The sequence below is a fragment of the Fukomys damarensis genome, unplaced genomic scaffold (assembly GCF_012274545.1).
Source record: "Fukomys damarensis isolate Sample0158 unplaced genomic scaffold, DMR_v1.0_HiC HiC_scaffold_39, whole genome shotgun sequence".
NCBI lineage: Eukaryota > Metazoa > Chordata > Mammalia > Rodentia > Bathyergidae > Fukomys > Fukomys damarensis.
The window spans coordinates 10,964,137-10,991,026 of record NW_022900951.1 but is presented as its reverse complement, the minus strand read 5'-3'; the positions used below and the strand labels follow the sequence as shown (position 1 = coordinate 10,991,026).

General features: G+C 35.2%; 1 protein-coding gene across 3 annotated transcripts in view; it reads right to left on the bottom strand.

Annotated features, from left to right (window-relative positions):
* Glra2 (glycine receptor alpha 2) overlaps window positions 1–26,890 on the bottom strand; it is a 204,452-nt gene that overhangs the window by 104,951 nt on the left and 72,611 nt on the right. For all 3 annotated transcript variants that reach the window (XM_033760532.1, XM_033760530.1, XM_033760531.1), the window contains exon 8: window positions 25,845–26,059. In XM_033760532.1, coding sequence (XP_033616423.1) covers window positions 25,845–26,059 — 215 coding nt within the window. The remainder of the gene's footprint in view (window positions 1–25,844; window positions 26,060–26,890) is intronic.

Sequence of the window (26,890 nt, the reverse complement as noted above, 5' to 3'; positions counted from 1 at the left end):
TCCCTCCATCACTTCAAATACACTTATCTCAGCATTCTTGCCACTTCCTGAAGTGGTAGTGGCAGCTCTCTTTAGTGAGTATCTTTACAAGGTGTGATAAAAATTATGGTAAATGCTGCTGCCAAATGCCATCCAACAGAAAGGCGGGCTCGTAAGAACATTATGGTGTGGTGCCGGGTATTTAGCTCAGTTGTGCTGCCTCCTGCCTGTCAAGTACAAGGTCCTGAGTTCGATTCCCAGTACCAAAAGAAAAAAGAAAAAAAAATTTTAAAGTAAAATCCATTTTGTTTATTTTCTGGGTTTTTTTTTCCCCAGGGGGATGGAACCCACAGCCTTATGCAGTTCTAGGCAGATATTTTCCCATTGAGTTACATCTGTTGCCCAGGAAATGCTTTATTTGTTATAGAACAAGACATATGGCTCTTTTTCATTTTCCTTTCATTTGCCTAATATTCCTTCCTTATCATGTAAGCAATATATGTGTTGAGTGATTACTTTTCTTATGAGTTTATTACATAATGTTAGGCATTTTCCAAACATGCATGATGAAGAATTGCTCATTTCCTTTCTTGAGTTTGCTGTATATTGCTTGTCTCTTGGGAAAGCCCTGGAAAGTTTAATACTTGCATTTCTCTCTCTCTCTCTCTCTCTCTCTCTCTCTCTCTCTCTCTCTCTTTCTCTCTCTTTTCTTTTCTTTCTTTCTTTTGTTCTTTCTCTCTTCCTTTCCTTTCCTTCCTCTCTCTCTCTCTCTCTTTCTCTCTTCCTTCTCTCATTCTTTCTCTTTTTATTTTGTCCAAAACAAAAATCTTTAAGGAAAGTAAATAAAAGACCCACTTAAAAATGGACAAGTGACACTGGGTGTGGTGGTGCATGCCTATAATCCAAGCACTATGGAGGCTGAGACAGGAGGATCACTGTGAATTCAAGACCAGCCTGGGCTACTTAGTGAGTTCCAGGTCAGTCTCAACTACATAATGAGACCCTGTCTCAAAAACCTAAAAAAAAAAAAAAAAAAAAAAAACAACTAAAAATGGGCAAGTGAAATGAATAGACACTTCTCAAAAGAAGTACAAATAGCCAATATCTACATGAAGAAATTTTCAATATCACTGGCCATTAGAAGGGATGCAAATTAAAATAACTCCAAATATGTTTTGGTTTAATACAATGGAGTACTACTCAGCCATAAAGAATGAGAAACTAGAGACATTTATAGCTAAATGGATGCACATTGAGGCAATACTATTAAGTGAGATAAATAGGACACGTGTATAAATACCAAAGTTTCTCTAGTGCAAGAAACTGAAAGTGTAAATAAGGACTAAAAGGTATTATAGATAATGTGAAATAGGAAGAAAAGGTGCAAAGGGGAAAGGGGAAGTGAGAATGGTAGGGGAAAAGAAAGATGGAAATGGAATTAACATGAGAAAAAGAAAAAATGGATGCAAAGCTAGTGGTGCAGGGGTTGAAGGGAGGACAGGGGAATGGAAAAATAAGAACCAAGATGGATTATGTAAAGGTGCAAATTTCGAATGATGAATGTCATTACATTGTATACTTTAAATGTTCCAATACATTTAATTAATTGAAAAAACACAACGTTGAATGTCCATCTTACTCCAGAAAAAATAGCCATCATCAAGAAATTAAATAATAATAAATGTTGATGAAGCTGTGCAGAAAAAGGAACTCTTGTACACTGTTGATGGAAATGTAAACTAGTACAATTACTATGGAAATTAGTATGGAGAGCCCTCAAAAAACTGAAACTAGAAATTCCATTTGACTCAAATAGTCTTTTTATAAGTATCTTCTCCAAAGAGTTAAAGACATCATATTAGAATGATATATGCATACAGCACGACTCATAATAACTAAATCTTGGAAACAGCCTATATGTCCATCAATGGGTAAATGGATAAAGAAAATGGAGTATTCACAAACAAAAGAGTACTAGTGTGCCATAAAGAATGATACACGAGTTATTTGTAGGAAAATGAATACACTGAGACTGTAATTTTAAGCGAAATAAATGACACACAAACTTAAATATTTCATATTTTCTCTTATATGAGAAACCCAAAGTATAAAGAAAGAGCAAAATAAAAGATAGATAAGAGGAAGTAGAGAGATCATTCTCAAAGGAAAAGGTAATCAACAGATGAAGGGAGGAGGGGGAGTGAAGGAGTAGGGGATAAAAAAATTAAGATGTATCATCTACATAAGGAATGTAAACAGTATGTACTGTGAACTTGTACAAGAAAAAGTAACCGAATCAATAGATGGATGGAGGGGGCTGGACAGAAAGGGAAAGGAGATTTAAAAAGGAATCAAGATGTATTATATTCATGTACCAACTTTCCATGAGGAATTTAAACATATACTACAAACATGTACTAATAAAAAGAACACTCCTAGAAGTGTTAAGAGATAGCTATTATAACAACTGGCTTGGCTAAGGGCACTGACAGCCAATAAGGCACTCAGTTCCAAGGATGTCCAAACCCTAAATGTTTTATTTACTTCACAAACCTGCCTCACCTAGGGCTTTACTATCTATTTATTCATTCTGCAAATGTTTATTAAGTGCCTACTTTGTGAGAGGAATTATCCTAAGCATACTATGATCTTCTAATTATATATGGAATCTCTCATTTCATTTATTCTGTTATATATTTGACTACTAATATTAATAAAATAGCATGTTAATAAATTATCAGTACTAGAATTGTTAGTAAATTATTGTTAGTGAAACATTATTTTTAGTCAAAACAAAAATGAACTACAACACAGCAGAGCTTAGAAACTTCTGGGATCTGTATTTCCACCGAGTCTTGTGGATAGAATGAATATCTATTAAACCTCACACCTTATGATGCTAATTTTCAAATACTTAAAGGTGTTAATGTGAATATACCAGAATTCATAGTAGCTTTTTCTGTTTAAAATTATATTTTTAATAAATTGTTACTAAACATAAAAGTACTTTTATCTGGAAAACATGGCATATTTTTATATTGAAAGGAAAATCTTCAAACCCCAAAGGAGCAGCAATCACTCGTTGATTGTAGTATACAAATAATACCTCATTATTCCCATTAGATGTAAAAAGAAGAAAATAAAATTCCTTATCAGTTAATGGCTCTGAGTATTTGAATGAGATAAATATCTTGAAACTTGGCTCTCTTCAATAATAAGGAAAGAGTAAAATCTGTTTTGCGAAAGATGTTATTTGCAGAGGCAAAGAAAAATATTACGAAGATATATAGGTTCCTTGAAGATAAAGCTAAAGTTAGAAATATAGGATTTGAAGCTATGTAGTGCATTTTCCTCTACATCCTACTGTACTTCATTGTCTCACTATTCCCTTCTCAGGGGTCTTTGCCAAGTATCAAACAAACCGTGTATGAAGTAACTCTATTTTTAACCTAAATGCTTAAAATGCCAATTCAGTGACGCTTTTCCATCTGAGGTACGGGGTTGCAGAGTTCAAAGGTATTGGACGAGGGGTTGGAAGACCTGGTACTGAGATCCTATTCATTTCGTAATGAGACATTCTCTAGACACTCCTCTATTACCCATAATAAGTTATATTAGCACTTTCCTTCCTTATGTTCCAAACTTGTTTTGTTGGTTAAAAAACTAAAGTGATTTTAAGGCTAAAAACATTATATAAATGTAAAGTACTGTTAAGAACTTTAGCCTGTCACCCCTAGCTAGCATAGACATTGGATATTTTTCTTCCAATATTTTAAAGGTTTTTTTTTTCTTATATGATTTTCTTTTTTGTGATTTTTGTTTACAGAGCTACGTACAAATCTACATTTATGTATTTCTATATGTGTAGTAATATAAATGTATCCCTTATACGAAACCCGTGTGAACAATTATGTGCCATAATTGAGAGTTTTTCAGATTTTATGAATCTAATGCTATAACATATCTGACTTATCACATATTACTTGCACCTTAGTTGGGCTCAGAAAAGACCCTATAATCAAACACATGAGTATTTCTTTGGAAAATTTATGAATATTCACACTAAATGGGATATGAGGTACCTGTAATTAGCCTCCCATCAGTTCAGAAAAGCTTTTGCTGCCAATTAAGCTATGGAAACCTTTCAAAGCCTTGGTAATGTCAGATAAGGGATAAGTGTACATAAGGGATTTTGGACCTTTACATTTTCAGAAATGCTAATTATTTATATTTCATATTAAATCTGTTTTTCTCCCTCAATCTTAGATACTTCATGGTCATTCCTGTATCTTTATTGGATGGGAACTGCCCTGCCCCGTCTACTTCTCCCCATCCTGGGAGAAGTTACTTCTCTTTCTTGCTTTGCCTGTTCCATAATTTCCCATCATCCACAGAGTGGCAGTCTGGGAATCCAGGTACAGATATGTAACTCTACTCCCTTGATAGCAATTGATGGGGTGTGGGGAGCAATAGGCAGGGCTTATTATTTTGTTTCTGTTTTTCAAGGATCCCGTACAGGAAACAAGCATATAATTATCATCTCTTAAGGATTTTGCTTGTCTGTTCTGCTAACATGGTTTTTAAGAATTTTCTCATTTTTTGAAGGCAGTTTTCAGGAGTACTGCTTAGGTATTCTGTAGGATACCTTGCAGCTGGGAAGTGTTTGATGTTTTCTCTTGATTAAACTAATAGCATGGGTTTTGAGAGGAAGACCAGGGAGGAAAAGTGCCATTCTCATCACATTACACAAAGGAAATAAAATGTGATAAAAACTAAGGTCAATGCTTAGAATTTTAAAAAATATGTATTACCATTAAAAATTGCCATTAATACCCCTCCAGATATTCATCCTCACTTTGAACTCATTTATCTCAAAGTTCTCGCCACTTCCTGAAGCAGTTCCGGAAGTCCTTTCACAATTATCTTTAGTTGTGTTGTCATTGTTGCCTCATTATCCTGAAATCTATTTAAAAAGTTTACATTTCCTGGTAATTTTTTGCGGGGGAAGAATCAGAAGTTAGTTACACAATGCCAAATATGTTGAATAAGGTGGATGAGGACACCCCGTAAAGGATTTTTGTTTGTTTTTTGTTTTCGGTACAGGGGATCAAAATCAGGACCTTACACTTGCCAGGCAGAAGCTAAATCCCAGGCCCCACACCGTAATATTTTTATGAGCCTGCCTTTCTGTTGGATGGCATTTGGCAGCAGCATTTACCATATTTTTTAATCACTCCTTATAAAGATACTCACTAAAGAGAGCTGCCACTACCACTTCAGGAAGTGGCAAGAATGCTGAGATAAGTGTATTTGAAGTGATGGAGGGATAACTGGCAATCTTCAATTGTAATTTTTTAAAAAAATTAGATATTCACCATATATTTTGATCACTCCTGTATTATAGTATCACTGGACATTGAGCTTGACCATCTGGATGAGGTTATATTTGTCATGTTTTTCCACTTTAAGTTACTTTTCCCCTTTCCATACTTTACTCTTTGGAAAGAAATCATTGTGAGAGACCCTCACTTGAGTAGTGAAGAATTATATTCTGTCCCTGGGAACAGAATGGCTACATAAATTATTGGGTATTTTTCTACATACAGTATTTGTTTATTCACCCTGATTATTTTTATGTAATCATCTATATCAATATGGATTACCTTATATTCCCATACTATTTTATTTTGTTGTTTGAATAGTTCCAGCCTTGGTCACTGGGAACTCATTCATTTGCCCTTTTGTTCATAAAGCAGTTAAGAGTGATGTGTCAACTTGATTGCCTTTGGGATTCACCTGGGAGATTAGTGGAACGTACTCCTAGGTGTATCTGGGTGCATCATGGAAGCATAGCCTTAGGGTCTGTATTTAGTTCCTCCTCCCTTTCTTTCCTGCACCATTTCCCTGCTCTGCTTGCTGGCAGGTATGAACTGAGAAGCTTTGCTCTTCCTTGTCCTTCCACCATGATGCTTCTGCCTTGGAGCCAGCTGGGTCATGAATTAAAACGAGTCAACTAAACCTCTCCTCCTTTTAAGTACCAGGTTTTTGTGTCCCAGCAGTGATGAAGCTGACTAATGCAGTCCCTTTGACGTACACACCACTGTCATGTTTTTATTTTGTTTGACTCAATTTCTTTTGGGCCAAGAAAGACTAGGAAGAGTGACTCTATTTGGGCAGAAAAGGCGGATATCTTTTTATTCTCACTTCAGACTGCAGAGTTTGGTCCCCATGACTTGGAGATGGAAAATAGGAGACATACTGCTTAAAGCTCTTCCCTAGTGGTTGTTTCCAGTAGAGATATCATGAGACTCACATCTTACATGACCTAACTAAGTCACACAAAGAACACTTCTCTGGAAGCCCTTAATGAACATGATTAAAATTGTCTTTCTGTCTCTCATATTTTGAAGTATAGGTTATATCATTACCATACAGTTTTCTTCTGAACAGTGACACAGACTTCAGCCCCCACATTTACTCCAACTTATTTGCCGACTTGGTGACATTCACCAACAAAAGAACATTCCTAGCCATCAGATACCAACCACCTACCTAGTCTCACAGATACATAGGTGTTGTATAAACAGACCTGCTGAGGGATGATGTTAGTATTTGTTCCTCTAAAACCCTTAATTAAATGACCCTCCTCCTTTGCTGTCTGCCACACGTGTGTGGTTAGATTCCCATTTTTGATGTCATCTTCATTTTCTTCATTTGATGTCATGGACAAGACAAAACCAATTTATAATTCTATAGTTATTTACTTTCATTGTAATTCGGGAAGCTCATTTGAGTGCTAACCATTTGGTGTTTTCCTTTAAGGAACTGCTTGGAAAGTTTGTGTTTGTGAAACACTATAAATTTTACAAAATGATTTCTATGGAAGTACTACTAATTCCAGAAGGATTTGAGACTCTTTATCAGCTTTTGTGCCTTCTCAGATTAAACTTGCCATAGGCAATTTTGTCTTCTGCTACATAATTAATAGAACATATAAGGTTTTAACTCATTTTTAAGCTTTAATATTCATTTTAGTACTACGCTGATTATATTTTAACTCATTTAAATTATTTATTCCAAATTCCATGCAAAAATGTATTCATACATAAAGATTAATGCCCTTAATTAACCTCTTGATTAAAAATAAGACCCTAGTACTTATCTATATGGATTTTTCTCCTTGAAATATACTGTGGAGAATTCCAACTTAGAAGCTGTATTTCAAGTGGCTACTAATTATGGACAAATATAAATGATGGGAGAATTAAAGGAGTTAACCTATGTACAACTGCAAGATCTCTTACTAGATTTGTTAATGTTGTAAAGAGTGAACATTTTCACTCCTTGTCAGTGGGTTAATCTTTAAATCATTTCTGCAAGGCCTCTATTTATTTGGTAAATCCAAATGGTTTGTGCTAAAGGGGTTGGCTTCATTTCTTAACCCTGCAAATATTTTTGCTGTGCTGCTGGGTTTCATATCTGTGCTAGAAACTGGGGATTTGAAGAAAAGTAGTGATAATCACTGTTGTGAAGGCGAGAATCATCTAGTAAAGGAAGAAAGAGAAGCACATAAGTCAGAATGGGATAAAGGAACAAAGAGAAGGGCTTAAAAGATCACAGGAGAAAGACAGTATTTCTGTCTGGGTTCATCCAAATGCTTTAAATGTTTCTTTAGTTTTACTTATTGTTCTACTTCATTCCTGACTGTAATCAACATTCTAGTATAACATAAATCTTGTTTTTCTTCCCTCAATCTTCAGTGCTTACTCATCTTTGTTATTCATTTCAGGTTTTTCGTCATAAATCTTCCTTCTTATAATTCTATCTAATCCTACTACATCGATTTAAATATTGTTGCCTTCACTAAATCATTCATTGTATTTACAAACTAAACATTAACAAATGAATTACCCATCTTTGACATCCCATAACATTTGTCTCTGGCCCTCTTTCTCATACATATATTTCTCTACGTTTGTAATTCTCTGCTTCTTCCTATTAGATGAGGGATTTTTTTATTAGACTATAGCTCATTTATTTACATATTGTCTATAGCTGCTTTTGTGCAACAACTGCAGATATCAGTAGCTATGACAGAGATTTTATGGTTTGAAAGCCTAAAATATTTACTGTCTGCCCCTTTAAAGGTTTGCTGACTCTTCTGCTAGGCAAAAATTCCTCATGGTGAATGCACTACCTTACTGTCCTTCCGACTTACTTAGTATCTAACAGTAAGCACACCTTGAATATTATAGAATTAATGTGAATTTAATTAAAATGAACAACTGTGTGATTTAGAGACAAATGGGAGTGAACCATTAAGAAAAATTGTGAAGAGGAGTTGCTGGATGGAAGGTAAGGTCACACTCCGTCAAGAAGTCCAAGTGTATAATACAAAAGATAATTAAGAATAATCAGCAATTGTGAGCCTAAATACAATGCAACATATCACTTTTAAACAAATCTTTGGTTAAACATTGTTTTAGAGAAAAACTGATTTCCCTACTTGGATACTAATATTCGTGACCACACATAGAATTCTTAATTCCTTTACCAAAAATTTGTTCTTATTCTTAGTGTTCACAGGTAGGATATTTAGTAATTGCAGTCTTCGTTTATTAGAACAAGTGTATTTTTAGCATTTACAGGGTAATGCCAGTTCTACTAATTATTTCTATTATCAAAATTGTCACAGTTTATTTATATTCTATGTCATATTTTAAAAACAAACCAAATATCCACGACCAGGGCAATGATGTGTATTTATGGTCAAGATAGAATGACAGGGATTAGATTTACCCTTTGTACTGTGTCAAAACAAAAAATCTGAATGAAATATATGAAAAAATAGTTTCTAAAGTGTTAGACACCAGACAAAAAGACAGTGATCCCTGAAAGATGGGAAACAAATGAGATCAGTTCTCCCATTGCTCCAGCTCATTGTCCTGAGAATGTTTCCAGGTCATGATGCAGGGAGAAGGAATCTAAGCAGAGATCTGCCAACTCCCAGAATTGAAGAGATGATTCTAAGGGTCTGGACACTCCACAGAAGATAGAGGTCACAGCACAGAGTGTCAGAGTGAAAAGAATTAGAGAGAGAACTTTAGAAGTCTACAAAGGGTTGCTTCCTCTGGAGCACTGAAAAAAGTACTAAGAGCATGAGTGTAAGAAAATAACTGATATTAGGGGGAAGATCGGCAAAAAGTAGAAGAACAGAACTGAGTGTTTCCACAGTGTTGAGAATAGTGCTTGTTCCCATTAGTCATACTGGAAAACCCGATCACTTATAAGGTATTAGAGTACTCAGAAGTGTCTTACCACCCTAAAAATCTTAATAGCAAGAAAAAAAAATCAAACTGTTTCCAAATAACTGAACTGAGTCTCAGAATACTCCAATTTTTATAGACTAAAAATATCCACCACCCAACCAGGTAAAGCCCATAATGCCTGGAATGTACTTAAAAATTTTATTAGCAATACAAAGAAGAAAGAAATTATACATAAAATTAAGAATAAAAGGAAGCCAACTGAAAGCAATCCAGAATAAAGACACGTATTATGATAGCAGACAAGGATGTTGAAACACATTTATTATATGTGCTCCAAAAGCTTGGGAAAAGACTGAATCAGTTAACAAGAGACATAGAAGACATAAAAAGACCAAAATCAGACTTCTAGAGATGAAGACTTTAACATATGCAGTGAAAAATACATTGGATTGGGATTAATCACAGATTGGACATTGCAGTAGAAACATAATAAATTTAAATATGAGACAGTAAAATCTAAAATAAAACACATAGAGTATTATGATTTGAATGTTGTGTCCCCTTTCAAACTCATGTTGAAACTTATTCTCCAAAGTAATGTTTTTGGGAAGTGTGTTTAGCCCTGGGGAGTCTATTGACTCCTGAGGACCCTGCCCTCACAAATGAGATTAGGTGCACTTCAAAGACCTTGAAGAGGGAGATTTGTCCCCTTTTGCCTTTCCACCTTTGTCATGTGAGGTCATAGCATTCCCCCATCCAAAAGACTAAATTTTTAAGGCACCATATGGAAACAGAGATCAGATCCTTACCAATGATCCTGCTGATACCTCTTGGACTTCTCAGCTTCTGAAACTGTGAGAAATAAAATATTTGTCCTTTGCAAATGTTTCAATCTGTGGTATTTTGTTATAGTAGGACCTAGTGACTAAGACAGAGAAAATTGAAAATCTACAAAGAGAATAGACGTTTAATGAGCTGTAGAATAATGTCAGGTAACCTAATACACATATAGATAATTTAAGTTTCTGAAGAAGATAGAGAAAGAAATACAGAAAAATTATTTGAAAACTTAATGGATAAAATTTTATGAAATTTAATGAGAACTCTAACCTACAAATTTAAGAAGCTTAATAAACTCCAAACATAGGAAACATTAGGAAAACTACAGTAAAACATATTGTAGCCAAACTGATGAAAATCAGCAATAGAAAATAAACCAATCATAGAAAAAGATCTATTATGTACACAGGAAGAAAGATGACAACAGATTTTTAAACTGGAAACAGTTCAAATACAAGGTAAATAGAGAGGCATCTTTAAGGTACTGATTAGAAAACAATGTCAATCTAGTATTTTATAACAAATTAAATATCTTTCTAAAGATACATAAAGGAAAAGGCTTTTCAGGCATATAAAAGCTGAAATAATTGGGCTTATACTATAAGCAATGTTCAAAGAAGACCCACAGGCCAAAGAAAAATGATAACTGAATCCTACAACTACGCAAGGAATTAAGTACATTTAAGATGGTAACTACACAGGAAATTGTAACTGCTTGAAAAATACAAAATATTTTTTCAAATTATTAGAATCATTTACAGGAGAACTTTGTTTCAATAGAACTAATAACAATGAATTATGGGATTCACGATAGATAGGAAAATAAAATAGACGATTGTAATTGCCCAAAAATTGGGAGAGAAGAAATGAAAGTTTGCTTTTAAGGATTCTTATACTGTATGAGAAGGAATATAATGTTAGACTCAGCACCCAATGATAGTACCTATTGACATGTAAGCTATAATCAGTGCTTCTTGTGTTCCCAGTGCTTTGTGGAGGAGGCTTTCCATTTTCCCTCACCACTTTCTATCCCTAGTTCCTAGTACCTATATCTGAATTCTAGACACCTATTGTAAACACATGTTTTTTCCAAGCCTGAGGTGTTATCCATAGGTCATATCCATGAGCCCACATTTTTTTTATTCTCTTAAGATAAGTTTTCCCCTGGTATTTGACTTTGGCTCCATTTGTCTCCACTAAGCCTTACATATAATCACTTACTATATTCCATTAAGTCTACCTCCAGAATTGATCTCACATCCCTCCATTACAGTAGTACCTTGGTTCACAAATTTAATATGTCCCACAATTTTGTCAAAGAAGGACACATATGTGTTTGTGTGGGAAAGAGGGCTGTGTTTGTCACCTGATGCAGATTTTGCAAACAAAAACAAAATTTTGCCAAATGCTTCTGTTTGTGAACCAAATTGCAAATGAAAGCATTTGTGAACCAAGATACCACTATACTATGCATTCCCACAGCTAATACCTTTTCTATCTCTCCCTTGTTACCGCTGTACTTCCACAATTAGTCTCATTGCCTACCTGAAGATCCTCTCAAATCTTATTGTATAGTAGTCAAGGTGCCCCTTTTAAAAAGATAAAATGGATTATGTTACAGCCCCATTATTAGGAAATTCAAACTTGTCTACCAGTACCTACAAGGCCCTATGTGACCTGGGTGCTTTTGTGTTTGGCCGTTCTCCTTTTGTTCTCTTTATACCAGCCACCTTGCCTTACCTTTTGATTCCCTAAGTTTACCGGTTCATTCTAACTGCAAGACAATCAGCTGTTTGCCCCTCTGGGATCATCTTCTGCTACCTTTTATCCAGGTACCCCGAACTCAGCCTTCAAGTCCTAGTCAGGGACTACCCTGGGAAATGTCTCCTCTGGTTCCTAGACAAGCACCAGTGACCTTATTACTTGTATTATGGCACCTAGAAGTACTTCTTAATAAGCATTGATTGCTATTTCATGGTCAATATTTGTATCTCTAGTGGGATATTTGTATCTCTGAGATCTAGGAACATGTCTGTTTTACTTGCTTTTGTTTGTCCAGTGCCAAGCACTTTGGCTGGCTCTAGAAGTTCAGCGTAAAATTAAATCTAAGATGCCAGTGATTGTAACATACACCATTGTTGTATATAGTAAGAAAAACATTTCTAATTAAATTCTAATTTTCCTTCAATTTTAAGATGCAATCCAAACTCAGAGAGGTAAAAAATATGAAAAGTTGTGTCTTAGACTCCCAGATATACTACAAACTGAATAAGTGAGCAAAAGACTCATCTTTGCCTTTACATAGTCATCCCATCAGGCCCAACAAGCAGTCCCCCAACATGCCTGTACATTTGTATACCCAAGGAGCATTTGTGGCCTGGACTGCCAAACCAGGATCTCCCCCACTACACTTGAAAGTTTGCAGTGCTGTGTGTATAACTATTTCCTAATCCTTAAATGTGGAAACTATTTTAGTGTAATCTGATAGCCTATGTTGTTTACTCTTTATAGAGCACAACTCCATGGAGTCTTGCAAAAAAAGGAATGTATACATATGGTTTAGAACCAACAAAATTTATGGGTAAAGGATAATGGTCTTTTCTGTGAGCCAATTATAAAATATTTATTCTTTCTTAGGACATTTTTAACTAAGGTTTTATAGGGCAGGAATCATTATGGGGTGCAAATTTCTATTTAGTATCTTGTATCTACATTCGTATTCTCGCTAATGATGGAAAGTTGTTAATTACCCTTTCCATCAGAAAGGGTTGTTCAGGAAGTGAACATGAAACAGCAGTGGGAAGTTAAAGGTAACGGTAAAGGGCGAGGCTATCCCAGAAAGAATTCGGAAATGGATGAATGATTCACCATGATTACTCAAAATAATGAACCATAATTTAAGTAGTATGTAGAAGGAATCTAGATTACCAAATCTCTCTGGGTAATATCAATCAGCTGTTATGTGTATAAAATGCAGCTGACATGAAGGATGTCCAATTAAATGTTGAAGAGACATTAGTGACTATAAAATGAGAAGGATAGTAACATACCAAGAAAGAAATAGGGTTCAGGATCCAATTCAATTTTAATTCTGGCTTTGGTATTTATTAAACTTGAGACTCAATTTACTTATCTAGAAAATGGGATCATTAACATCAGTCTCACAGAGTTGAGAGAATTAAATAATATCTGAGTAACAAGCACTTTTGAAGCAGGCTGGCCCCTGGAACTAATACATATCATTTTTTGTTATTTTTTAAATTTTTATTCTAAACAAAGAAGGAAAAGGAAATGCCTTTAAGAAGTCGGTGTGTTCTCTTTTTATTCAATTGTATAGTATATTTCTGACTCTTCTATCTAAATATTTGAAAGAATATAGATCACAACTGTACAGTTCAGTACATGTTCACCCATGTAGCCAACATTCAGGTCAAGAATGTTACATGCTCCCTAAAGCCCAGCCCCTCGTGGCTCCTTTCAGTGATTACTTTCCCTATTTCCCCAATCTAGCCATCATTCTTCTTTGATCAACACAGATTAATTTGCCTTTATTTTTAAACTTTTGAGCATAAAATAACACAGTATACTTTTTGGACTTGATAATTTTTCCTTAGCATTAGATTTGAGAGCTTCATCTCTGTTATTATATTTGACTGCAATTTCTTCATTTCATTATGTGAATAGGGTGAATAGGCCACAGTCTATGTAACCATTATATTTTTGGTGATCATCCAATCTGTTTTACTTCAACCTTTATTTGCCACTAAGTGATAGGTAATATCTTAGATCTGGTTGAACTTTTAACATAAACATAGTGTTGTGAATTAATTTAAAAATGGTTAAAAGGACTACGATTGAGGAAATAAACATCAGCTTGGGTTAAGTTAAAAAGTCTGCTGGGGAAAATATCATCAAATTGAAGGTATACATTGGAAGTCTGAGGAGGCATTGCAAGGTATTCTTAATATCAAAGAGAAAGTGCAATCAGGTAAGCATTGTGTCTTTATTAAAATGACGATTCAGGGCCGGGCGTGGTGGCGCATGCCTGTAATCCCAGCACTCGGGAGGCTGAGGCAGGAGGATCACTGTGAGTTCGAGACCAGCCTGGGCTACATAGTGAATTCCAGGTCAGTCTCAACTACATAGTGAGAACCTGTCTCAAAAAACAAAACAAAACAAAAAAATGACGATTCGGGATGTCAAATGTACATATTATGTAGTGAATCCAAAATGCATAGCCAGGAGGTTTAGGAATTTCATTGCCTAGGAAATAACTCATTTCATAGTGAAGAGCTTCTATGTGTAATTAGCATGGCATGAAAATATGATGGATATTAAAATTATTAGTTCATTTTTTGACAGAGTTTAAGCTGACTTAGTGGTTTGAATCTTGGTTGTTTGCTTACTAGAAACAGTTGGGTAAATTGCTTAATCTCCTTATGTTTTAGTTTCTCTACTTGTAAACTGGTGTTACAGGTTAGTACAGTACTTACCTCATGTTTTCTATGCAATAATCATGTAAAGAACTTTGCACAGTGAAATTTTGCAAAATGAAAGGCATGTAGAAGATGCTCAATATTGTTAACTGTGAAAGCTGATGTGGCACAGTGTTTAAGCACACCAGCCTGGAACCAGACTGTCTGGGTTCAAGGTTTAGCTTTGTATGACCTTAGGTAAGTTATTTAATTCCTCTGTGCCTTAGTATTCTCATCTATAAAGTGGAGCTAGTAACAGTACCTACTTCACAGTGTTGATGTTTAAATGACACTGAAATGAATTGAATGTATAACCTAAGACATAGCAGACACAAAAAAAATACTTCTTTAGAGAGCAACATAATTTAGAGCTATAGGTCTCAACTCCGGTTTATGCATTAGAATCACCTGGTGAGCTTTTATGTTGCTACCTAGATCCTGTTCGCAGAGCATTTAATTTAATTTGTTTGTGGTAGGATGCAGGAAAGCTCTGAAATCTCCTGTGCTGATAACAATGTGCAGCAAATGTGAAGCCCTGATTTAGAGACTTTATGAAGTCAGTTAAAATCCTCCCCCCACTTAATTCCTCCTCTGATCATAAACCATCTAGAACCATCGAACACTGTGCTCTTTGAGTATTTAGATGGTAACTACAGAGAGTCTCTCCTACATAAGTCTTATGGGTTATGTAAAGTTGAACAAAACTTGACCTCTGCAAAGATTTATGATGTATCAGAACAAGTATACATGGGCAATGATAACTAAGCTACAAGTCAAATACAGTGATTGAAAGAAAACACAAAATGCCATGGAAGCAAGGAAGAGAGGGGGCCATTTACACTTGATGGTGATCCATGAAGATTTCATGTAAGAAGTGGTATCCACTTCAAGTAAATCTTGAAATATGGAAAATAAATTAACCTTCATTTTCCTCAACTTTTCTATCTCTGACAGGATTTTATGGCCCTTTTGGCTAACAAGACAAAATTCTAAAATTTTATGAGAACAATTCATGTGTAGTTTGGAAAATGATGTTATATTTCAATTTCTTTAAGATACAGTCATTTTGGAAAGTCAAACTAGAGTTTATAGCCTACAATCCTTTTTTTTAGGTAAGGTATGGAAAATGATTTGCTTTAGAAATATCACGTAGTTTGCCTCAGATTGGACCTCGTGGTATTTTTCAAGCTCTCTGTGAAGTCCAAAGCAACCCTTAGGTTCAGATGTACAGGTGTTTTTAATGACAACTTAAAATCTGAGCAAAGCAAACAAAGAAAAAAACTTCAGTTTTTGCTAGGTAAATGAAAGGATGCTAATTTTCTGACTTTTGGGTCCTGGTGGAAGAGTATAGGGTTGCATCCTTGACCCAGAGCTGTTATAGAGAGTCAAAATGAAAAAGCCTGTGGACATCTTTGTCAGAATTCAAAGGATAAGCTTGTGTTTTAACAAACTGGAGAGGTGAGAAAGGATAATGTGTGCTTGCATCAGCACACTGAGAAACCTTCAAATCAGTTGTGACAGTGCTGAGAAAGCAAAGCTAATATAAAAATAGCCTGTCTGGAAGCTCTCTTATCTAAACCATTATTTTATTTTATTTTATTATTATTATTATTGCTTTGATCAAAATCCTCTATAAGAAATATCTATCAAAGAAAATGGAATAGAACACTACTTGAAACTGCCAATTAGAGAAGTGAAACTTTATAAAAAAATGTTAGAATAATACACTACCTACAGCCAAGTTTCTTTGATAAAGAATAGCCAGTTAATGAAGAAAGAAACTAAAGAAGACACTAGAAGATGGGAAGACCTCCTTTGTTTGTGGATCACTATAACTAATATTAAAATGGCCATATTACTAAAAGCAATCTACATATTCAGTGCAATCCCCATCAAAATACCAAAGACTTTCTTCACAGGGTTAGAAAAACATCCTATTATAAGAGGAAGGGGAACTGGGGGGAGGAGGAAAGAAGGGAAAGAAAAAACTGAGAAAAGGAGAAAGGAACAGAAACAAAGCTTTGTAAATAGGGAGGGGTGTAGGGTTGGAAGCGAGGGAAAAAGAATGGGAAAACAATTAGAACCAAGATATATCATGTATAGGTACAAATTCCCTATGATGACTGTGATCACAATGTTCACTTAAATTGTACCAATAAACTCAATGAATACAAAAATTGTCAATTTAAATAAAATTATTGAATGTTAAAAAAAATCCTGAAATTCTAATACAACTTCCATAAATTTCTAAGGTTCACATGAAAGCACCAAAAACACAGACTAAGAAAAACAATCTTGCATAAAAACAGAAATGTCCCAGGCATCACAATAACCAATTTTGAAATATGCTACAAAGTCATAGTAACAAACATGTCCTGGTAATGGCACAAATATAGACATGCAGACCAACAGAATAAAAAAGAAGACAGAAACAAAACTACAGACATCTGATTCTTGCTCGACAAATGGGCCAAAAACATATGTTGGAGAAAAGACAGCCTATTTAATAAATGGTAATGGGAATACTGGATATCTCTATGAACAAAACTGAAAATGGACCAAAGACCTATGTATATGACCCAAAACTTAGAAAATGCTGGAAGAAAATAAGAGGGCAAACACTTCAATTCATAGGATTTTAATAGCACAGGAAATAATAGCGAGAATCTACAAATGGGATGTATCAGACCAAAAGGCTTCTGCATAGCAAAAGGAACAGCCAAAACAACAAAGAAATAGGCTAATGAGTGTGAGAATTTCTTTGCCACCCCCTCTTCTCACAAAGGATTGCTATTTGGACTTGGTAAATAACTCAGGATCTCAAGAGAGCAGCAGGAGAGAGCTAGCTCCAAAGGCAAGCATTTTTGAAGTACTTGTTTATGTCACATTTGCCACTGACTCATTGTTTAAGAGAAATCACATGGCCTAGTTCACAATCAACATAGGATGAAGCTATTACCCAAACAAGGGTGTGGTTATAGGGAGGAATATTACAGCTATTTAAAAAGTTTTAGCCCATTGCTTTTGCTGCGTTGAGTTATACTCTATTTCAGTTATATATCAGTTTTAAGGGCAGAAGTTCTGCTTCTTGTGTGTATGATGAATATGTAACAGTCCCTCACATTATGTTGCATTCTCTACAGTAGTTCATATTTTTCCTCACCATGTGATGTTTATAAGAACCTAAGCCATTTAGGCTTCATGAGCCAGAGTTACCCATTTTATTGAAATGGAGAAAGATTGCAGAATTATCCTGAACCTCCAAATGCTATCCCCAAAGGCTTACGAGCTTTACCAGGACTTGAGAAGAAGCACAGCCTGGGTGACTTCTCCCACTGTCAGCTTCCCTGCAAAAGCTGCCAGTAACATTTCTCATCTAAAGTGCCACTGGTGCTCCAGCTCTGTCCCAAGAGAATTCACATGTCATTTCTTTGTATATTTTTATCACATATTCAGTACGTCAACAACTCTTCAATTTGCTGTGGCTTGGGAAATGTCAGAAGGGAAAGTTTATGAAGTCTCCCACATTCACAGACATCTGGCTAAAGCAAGCAGGCCCACAGATCGGTTTTTCAAAGCTCAGCTTTCTTCTCTCTTAATCTTTCATCTGAGAATTTCATAAAATCCTGATTATGTACAAATTTGCTCTCAAGCTTTTTCATAAATACTAGTCTGACCTAGGAAAGTCATTCAAATTAGTGGAGTGGTATACCCGATTCACAACAACAGTTATCTTTATTTTGTAGAGCTAAAACAGATACCCAAAGAAATCTTTATTTTTAACTCCTGCAACTATCATTCTTACTGCTTTTATAGTTTCTCTTACTGCAGTCTCTAATTAGAAGCATTCTGATGGGAAGAAAACAAGACCAAACGTGGCAGGATTATGAACTCTTTTACATTCAGTTCCACAGTTGTCCTGGGTTTGGCAGCTGCTTGAAATGGTCCAGCTGGTCCTTTTTGACCAGGTGGCTGAAAAGTAAAGGGAAATTTCTTTATGTTAAAAATAGGGTATCCCAGTTAATGATGGCTAAAGAAAATGCTTCTGCATCTTTGCTCCCAACTAATAGCTGTGGATCTGTCAATCAGCTGCACACCTGCGTCATCCCAGCTGTCCACTACCTATTCTGGCTTTTATCTCTACAGTCTCTGGACTGTAGTCACAAATGAACCCTCAATGATAACTTAGGAGTGCTCTCTTTGGCAGCGCATATACTAAAATAAAAAATGACTTAGGTCTAGCTGCAAATCCCTCGTCTATAATAACAAATATGGAGTAAGGGAAAATAGCTGTTTAACCCTGTTTGCATATCAAGTCTGCCTGAGATCTCACATCCTTGCTTTCATTTCATCCCAATGTCTTCCTTTGAATGGATAAAATAATGGTACATCTAGCCTTTTGTCTACCACTAGGGGTTTCCTGTTCCAAACTGTTAGACTATTACCAGCCAAAGAGGTTCTTGGAGATTGGCAGAGATGTATATTTAAAAACCTATTTTAGAGTTTCAAATAGGAAGGTACCTATGAAACAGGTATCATGTTGGTATTTGATTTTCCTGAATTTAGAGAAAGGATCGAACTTCTAAAAAGCAAACAAAAAATAAGAAAACAAAAAGCTTCGATTGGCAAGAAAGCAGGAAACTAACTTGGAATCACTAGACACACATTTCTTATGTGAGATGTGTTTAAAATTCGTGATGCATGATGGAAACCTGCCCAGATTGTCTCCTAGAGAACCTTACTTTGTAAGTGTAGCACAAATATTATGAGTAGAAGGTCCTCATTGCCTGGAAAGACCTTTACCTCCTCCTACTTTGCCTACTTATTATGTTTCATAGATTCAGCTCAGGCTCCTTCCTTCAGGCCATTTTCATCACATTGCTCCTTCTCCCTTCTTGTATCCCCCTCCATTGCTTTCTCCTCCAGTTAATAAGTTAGGTATCCTCGTTAATATGTCCCCATTCCACATTGTTTAACAACCAGCATTTCAGATTTCTTTCTCTGGCTTACCAGATTACAAGCCCTTGAGGGCAGACTCTGTACTTTATCTTTGATCTCTGGCACAACGCAAGGCACAGAGGTGACACTCACTAAGTATAACTGAGTAAATGAATGAATGAATGAATCACCAATTAAAGTGTACTGGGAATGCCACTTGACTATAAGTATTTGTAATACTGTTCATTAATTCACTACTCAACTCTTCACTGAGTACCTACTATGAATCAGGTATTGTGCTAAGTAGTATGTATGCAAACATAGACGCAGTTGATAAAGTTTTGGTCCTCACAGGGATAAAAATCTAAAATTAAGAATGATGATTCATAACTGTAACAGTATTGAAATTGAATATATTTGTATCCTCAGAATTTCTACTAAAAAGCTTTACATTAAAGGGGAAGTCTATACATATTTGTGCAGGATGCAAGACTTTCTAGAAGAGAATAGATGTTGTCTAGAGACCATTATACTTTTATACCCTGTCTTATGAAAGAAAACTATATGTTTGAAAATAATTAATTGAAATAATGGAATTTCTTGTTGACGGTACTATAGCATTTTTCCTATTCTCTTAAAGATGGGGAGAAGGTGGTCCACCCCCTCTCTTGTGAAAGAAGAAACTGGCATCTCCTCTACATGCCATGTATTTGCTGAACTGCTGAAATTCAACAAGTTACACCAGATCAGAGTGTAAAAGAATTTTTAGGAGAATTTATGACATGTTCGCAGCAGCTGGGATTTTGTATGAAAACATGGACACACATGTTTGTTTCCAAAGTGGATAAATTCTGAAGACAGTAGGTTAACTGGAATATCCAAAATGATGGGGTGAAAGCAGAAGGGTTAGAAGTTTGTTAAATTGTATTTCTACCACTTAGCAAGGCAAGAATGCATGAGTTCTTAATGGGTCAGATGACTGGTGTGGAAATTAGCCGAAGTGAGTTTTCTTAAAAATGTGCCAACCAGTAGATGGCACACTCCTTGGATAAGGAGAACCTAGGGATAATAGTAGTGCGCAATATTCTGCTAGGGGGTGATAGCTAAGAGGAGATGGTAAGACATTAACCAGAGAATGCATCATTCATATGGAAATTGTGTAGTATTCAGGATCCCTTAGAAACTTCGAGGAATTCCAGTTCAACTTTTAAGAAAGCTAACTCTCAGAGGTTTGCCACCAATACTAAGAATATATGAGTCAGTAACACGAAATTTTCTTCTATCCTGCCCTTTACCCTCAGCCTTCATAGATAGGAGTCAACAATAGAAGTAGGGGGAAAAAGTGGAGGTACAAGGGGAGGAACTGTGAAGGAAATGTTCCAAATTGCTGCATGTCTTCAAGACAGGGATCCGGCTTGAATAGGTGGATAGGAGGGAAAAGAACACTGAATCAACTATAAAACCGAAAGTTTGTTCCAGCCCAATTTAAAAACAAAAACAAAGAAAAAAACTGTTCATGGACTATCTTAAAGTATTTGTCATCAAAGCTTGAGCTGTTTTTAAACTATTTCTTATTAGTAAATATTACATAAGAATCACATTTATCATAGGGAATTTGTACCTGTACATAACATAATTCTTGTTTTTTCCCATCCTCCTTCCCTCCCTTCAACCCCCCCAATTTACAAAAGCATTGTTTCTGTTTTTTCCTTTGTGCCTTTTTTTAATCCTTTTCCTTTCCTTCGCTTTCTTTCCCCCTCCCTTGTTCCCCTTTCCATTTGAACATGTTCTTCCTACTTCCCAATATCTATCCTTCATTTTACTCCTAAGGCGTCTGTCTATTAAATTGTAAACTACATTTTGTGCATCCTGAATCTAACACTTGACATGTGTTGACTGAAAATCTATAGATTCCTCAAGTGTCCTACAAGACCAGGGAAGACATAGGCAACTAAAGATGATTAATGACAGTGATTGAAGAAACAGGTCCATTGCTTATTTAAACCCTCTGGAGCTTAACCCATTCAATAGACTGCCTACCTACGAAAAAGTCATGCATGTGTACATACATGCATATGTATATAGTGTACATAAATGCATATACTGAACTTTTGGTTTATCTCATTGGCAGGCCAACTATACCCAAATAATAGACCATTTAAAGACATAGTATCTTCTATTTGCAAGGCTCTTTATGAATCTTCTAATATAACCTCCTATTCCATAGAATAGTCTTTTCTACTATGTTATAGACAGAGAACAGTAACAACCAAAATAACAAGAAAGGGTTAGGTGCCTGCCACATACAAAATCTGATCTAAATGATTTATATAGGTAGTGCCTCATCTCATCTTCATATCACTTTTGTTGTTGTTGTTGTTGTTGTTTTTGTTTTGGTTTTTTGAGACAGGGTCTCACTATGTACTTGAGACTGACCTGGAACTCACTATATAGCCCAGGCTGGTCTCAAACTCACAGTGATCCTCCTGCCTCAGCCTCCCGAGTGCTGGAATTACAGGCGTGTACCATCACGACCATCTTCACTTTTAAAATTGATAGTTGATGTTCCCACTTTGGAAATGAGGAAATAGGGTTAGTGAGGCTAAGTGAAGTGACAGTCTTAAGATTTAAATTCAGTCCTGCCTGTTTTTCAAAATACATCTTTGTGTATTTATTCTTTTCTTTTTTTTTTCTTTGTTTTTTTTTTGTACCGGGGATTGAACTCAGCTCCTTGCGTTTGCAAGGCAGGCCACCGAACCACTGAGCTAAATGCCCGGCCCTCGTGTATTTATTCTTAATTTCTAAAACTACTTGAGAACTTCAGAAAAGGGTGCCTACTCCCTTAGAGAAATCGCATTTTAAAAAATGCATGTCTTACTATTATGATATCCTACCCTATATTAAAATTCTATTTTTTTCTGTAAACATTACCCATGGATTCTGCTTCAAGTTTCCATGATATTCTATAGGCCTCACACGGAAGAATTATCTGATCTGAGGATTTATTGATCATCTAGTCTAAACTACATATTGTTCTAGGTGCTGAAGTTCATACAGTGAAAATGATAAAGTTCCTGCCTACCTGGAACATTTATCCTATTTATCAGCTTTCCGTAGTTCTCTATTTATTGTAATCATCCTCAGTTTCTATTTTTTTCTCTCAGTGCAAATTTTTAAAATTTAATTTATGTATGTCTTCTATAATACAGTGAGATACAAGCACACATATACAAATATATTTGTAATGATCATACTTGTAAAAGCAAAAAAAACATAAATATCTCAGATGGTAAAATAAATGGTGATAATCACATCATATAGCTAATATTAAGTAATTAAAATTATATTCACAGGCTGGAGTTGTAGCTCTGTGGTAGATTGATTGCTCAGAATGTGCAAAGCCCTGGGTTTGATATCTAGTATCACAAAAATTTATGCTCAGAACAGATTTTTTAAAAATTTTGAGCAAATAATTTTATTTCCTTTGTAAATATAAATAAATTTCAAAATTATTCTAAACATAAAAGCTACAAGTATAAAACTTCTAAAATAGAACAGATTTTTAATGCCACAAAAATGGCATATCGTATAGAATTGAACAAAAGTTTAACCTCGGTTCTCTGTGTATACATGTATGTGGGTTTGCCCACATGTGCAAGTAATAATATGACTGGAAGAGAACACATCAAAGTTCTAGCAATAGTTTGTACTAGATTTGTAATATTAATAATGCTTTCTATCTTTTCTATAACAGGTTATCTTATTTTTAAAGTGGAATACGTGTGTATATACTCTGTATAGGGTGTTGCAGTAGCCTCTGGAGCAAATGTCCAATTAACATAGTGAAGAATCGGATCAGAGATTGCAGTGTTTATAAATTAAATGAGTATATATTTGTGTATATATCAGCAAGTTTATGCTCAATTCTTTATTTTCCATGACTCACTTTTCATCTCATTTTGGTTTCTCACCATCATCCACATGAGTCAAATCTCCTCACGGTCAGTTGAGAGCCAACCATGTTTAATAATAGCCTAAGAAAAGTACATGTAGGAAGATAAACCTGCTGGTGGCAAAAGAATAGCCACTATGAATTCAGAGCCAAGTATAAAATCATGTTTGATTATACCCTTTTTCAGTTTATCTGTGTTCCTAATTGCCTATAAACAAAAAGATCACTGATCAATGACCATTTAGCCATAATTTTGACTGGTCATAAAGAATCATAATAACTTCATAGAATAAATAACAAATTTATAAGAACCCAAGCTCCCATTCTGAAAAGAAGTGACTATATTTTTTATAGCAATGGGCAGTTGGAGGCCAAATAATTTAAGTTTTGACATTATCTACTCCCAATTTGTCATTAATACTTTAGCTGTCTAATACATTATAAAATATATATTTGTGCATCCTGAAGTTTAATGGCACGTATGCAGTGATGGCCATAGCTAATAGCTAGAGAGAAGTAAGCAAATGAACCCATTTGGGAAGGGGCACAAAGTGGGCTAGAAATTCTTTCTTTTTTTTTTTCTTTGGTACCAGGGATCAAACTCAGGCCCTTGTACTTGCGAGGCAGGTGGTGGAACCACTGAGCCAAATCCCCAGCCCAAAAATTCTATTAGGTAAAATTGATCTGTGATTATGGTATTTCTGACATCTGTATTCCAGTAGACATATGACACAAGTGCATTATACTGTTTGTTATTCTAGAATATTTTAAAATATCAGAGACAGCTCTATTTGTTTTTCTATGGGCATACAAAATCTAATATTTATCTTTGGAGGCATAGGACTTAGTAAGTAGTATAATTATTTCCCCAGTAAATACTCCTCTTCCATTATAGCCACAGACCTCCTCCATATTATCATCTTATGTTCCAAACATAAGAGATAATATGGAACATGATCTAACATTTTTCATCATGTCAAATATAGCACAACTGAACATGAGATCAAGCTAGCCAAGATATAAGATTACATCTCAATTGTTTTCTGAAACTAGATTTTGGAGATACTACTCAGCCAGTGTGAGACAGTCTATACTGTATGCTAAGTTGAACTCACATTAGAGTAAAAAAAAAAAATTTTGAGGGCTGCAGATTTAGCTCAGTGGTGCCACTGCCTGCCTTCCAAGTGCAAAGTCCTGAGTTCGAGCCTCAGTACAAAAAAAAAAAATTAAAGTCCGTCTTTGAAAATTTTTAAAAAATTAGAAGAAATGATTTTAAAAGTTTCACCACAAAGAAATGATAAATGAGATAAATAAGTTTAACCTGATTTAAACATACACAATGTATAGATGTATTGAACGTGACATAGTATGCCATTTATTTGTATAATTTTTATGTTTTTACATATCAGTTAATAACAAATTTCAATAAATTAGAAAAGTAAGAAAGCCAAAAAATAAAAATAAATTGAACTCAAATGCCAAGAAAATTGAAGTCAATGTCTCTATATACTCTTGAACGGGGAAACAGATGAGAGGGCATTTCACACAAGTAGGACATTTATCAGCACTTATTTAATCAATATTTATAAATGCAGAGAGATTGTGTCACATAAAAATAGATTAAAAGCCACTTATGGATCATTATTTGAGATGCTACAACATGTCTGTGTATTCTTAATATTCATCCCACATTTCTCTATCAATCTGCTATGTTTTTGCAATAATGTTCTGGAGCAACTACTATTCTGTCTGTAGGTAACTGTGTCATTCAAAAATAATAACATATTAACCATTAAAGTGAGTTACAGTACAACAAGATTCATATATTTGATCTGATGCACCCTAATATTATATATTCATTTCATATATATGTATATATGAATATTGTTTATTCATTTCATGCATTTGAATAATGTATATTTATTTCATATATATTCATTAATATGTATATTCTGTGTGAATTTCCAGGGGCAAACTTGTATTACTGTAAATGTCTTCACTGATCATATGAATCAGAGGACCCTCACCAATATATATTTGGCAGTACAGTCTAAATTGAATCAGTCTTACTCTGATTCCTGTAAGCTTCGTGGCTTATAAACATCTGAGGTCAAAAGCATTTAAGATCTTAGAATTCCTGAGCTATGTTTGTGCTTCTCAATTCCTTTTTTCTCTCAATTCTGTGTCCTCTTTCTCTTAACTGATTTTGAGGGTGCCCCATGTCCTCGAAATCCTGATACTCTCAAATTTTGCTCTTCATTCTCTTATCGCACTCACATTTCTAACACTGCCATAGGATGGCAAATTTTTTCTCTTCAGACAATTCTTCAGCCCACAAAACTTTTGGCAAACCTGTCAGGTCATTTACTGTCAAGTGGGTAGATGTCTTACCTTTGGAAGAGATGCCCTGGAACCAGAACTCTGGGTGGTCATCGTTAAGACTGTGGTGATGCCCAGTGCAACCCTAGCAGGGGCTGCATCCATGTTTATCCAGAAGGATACCCAGGACAAAATGACTATCAGCAGGCTGGGAATGTACATCTGAATCAAATAATATCCCATCTGGCGTTCCAAGTGAAACTTGACCTCAATGCAGGTAAACTTTCCTAGAAACAGCAAATTATTTAAATTACTTTACAGCTTAATTTGAATTTTTCTTTCTAATTCTACTACCTTATTTTACTTCAAAAAATCAAGCGTATTGCGGATTGGTTGGGAAGAGTGCACAAAACGATCACCCTATATATCCAGTTGAACCAGTAATGGAAACAATAGTGTGAAAATGAGTGATCTAAAGAATCAGTGGACTGAAGCCATATGGTGTATTCAATTTTAAGATATATGCTTGTTGGGGATTGGGGATTTAGCTGAGTGGATCCACCGCCTGCTTTGCAAGCGCAAGGTCCTGAGTTTGAGCCCTGGTACAAAAAAAAAAAAAAAAAGATATATGCTTGTTGCAGCTTGATTATTTTCGACAGATTGCAAACTGACACACTGATCAGTGGAAGTAAAAATATTCAAAATTTGTGCAATTAGAATATATAATATATAGCACCCAATATAGAATCCATAGCATACACTGTATAGCATATAGTATATGATATATACTGTATAATATGTAATATTTAATGGTTGAAACCATCTTCCCATAAGTAGTAACAGGAGCTCCCCAAGATTTAAATAACTGTATCTATCTCTGTTTATCAATGGTAAAAGAAAAACATTTTTTATAAACCATGTGCATACTGTAGTCATTGTAAAATTTTCCTAGACTTTTGGGTGATTGCTTGAGAACATTTAGAAATTGTAATGTTACTTTGCTTGTTAAAAAAGAGTGCGTAGGCCAGGGATTTAGCTCAGCGGTTCGGTGGCCTGCTTTGCAAGCACAAGGACCCGAGTTCAATCCCTGGTACCAAAAAAAAAAAAAAAAAAAAAAA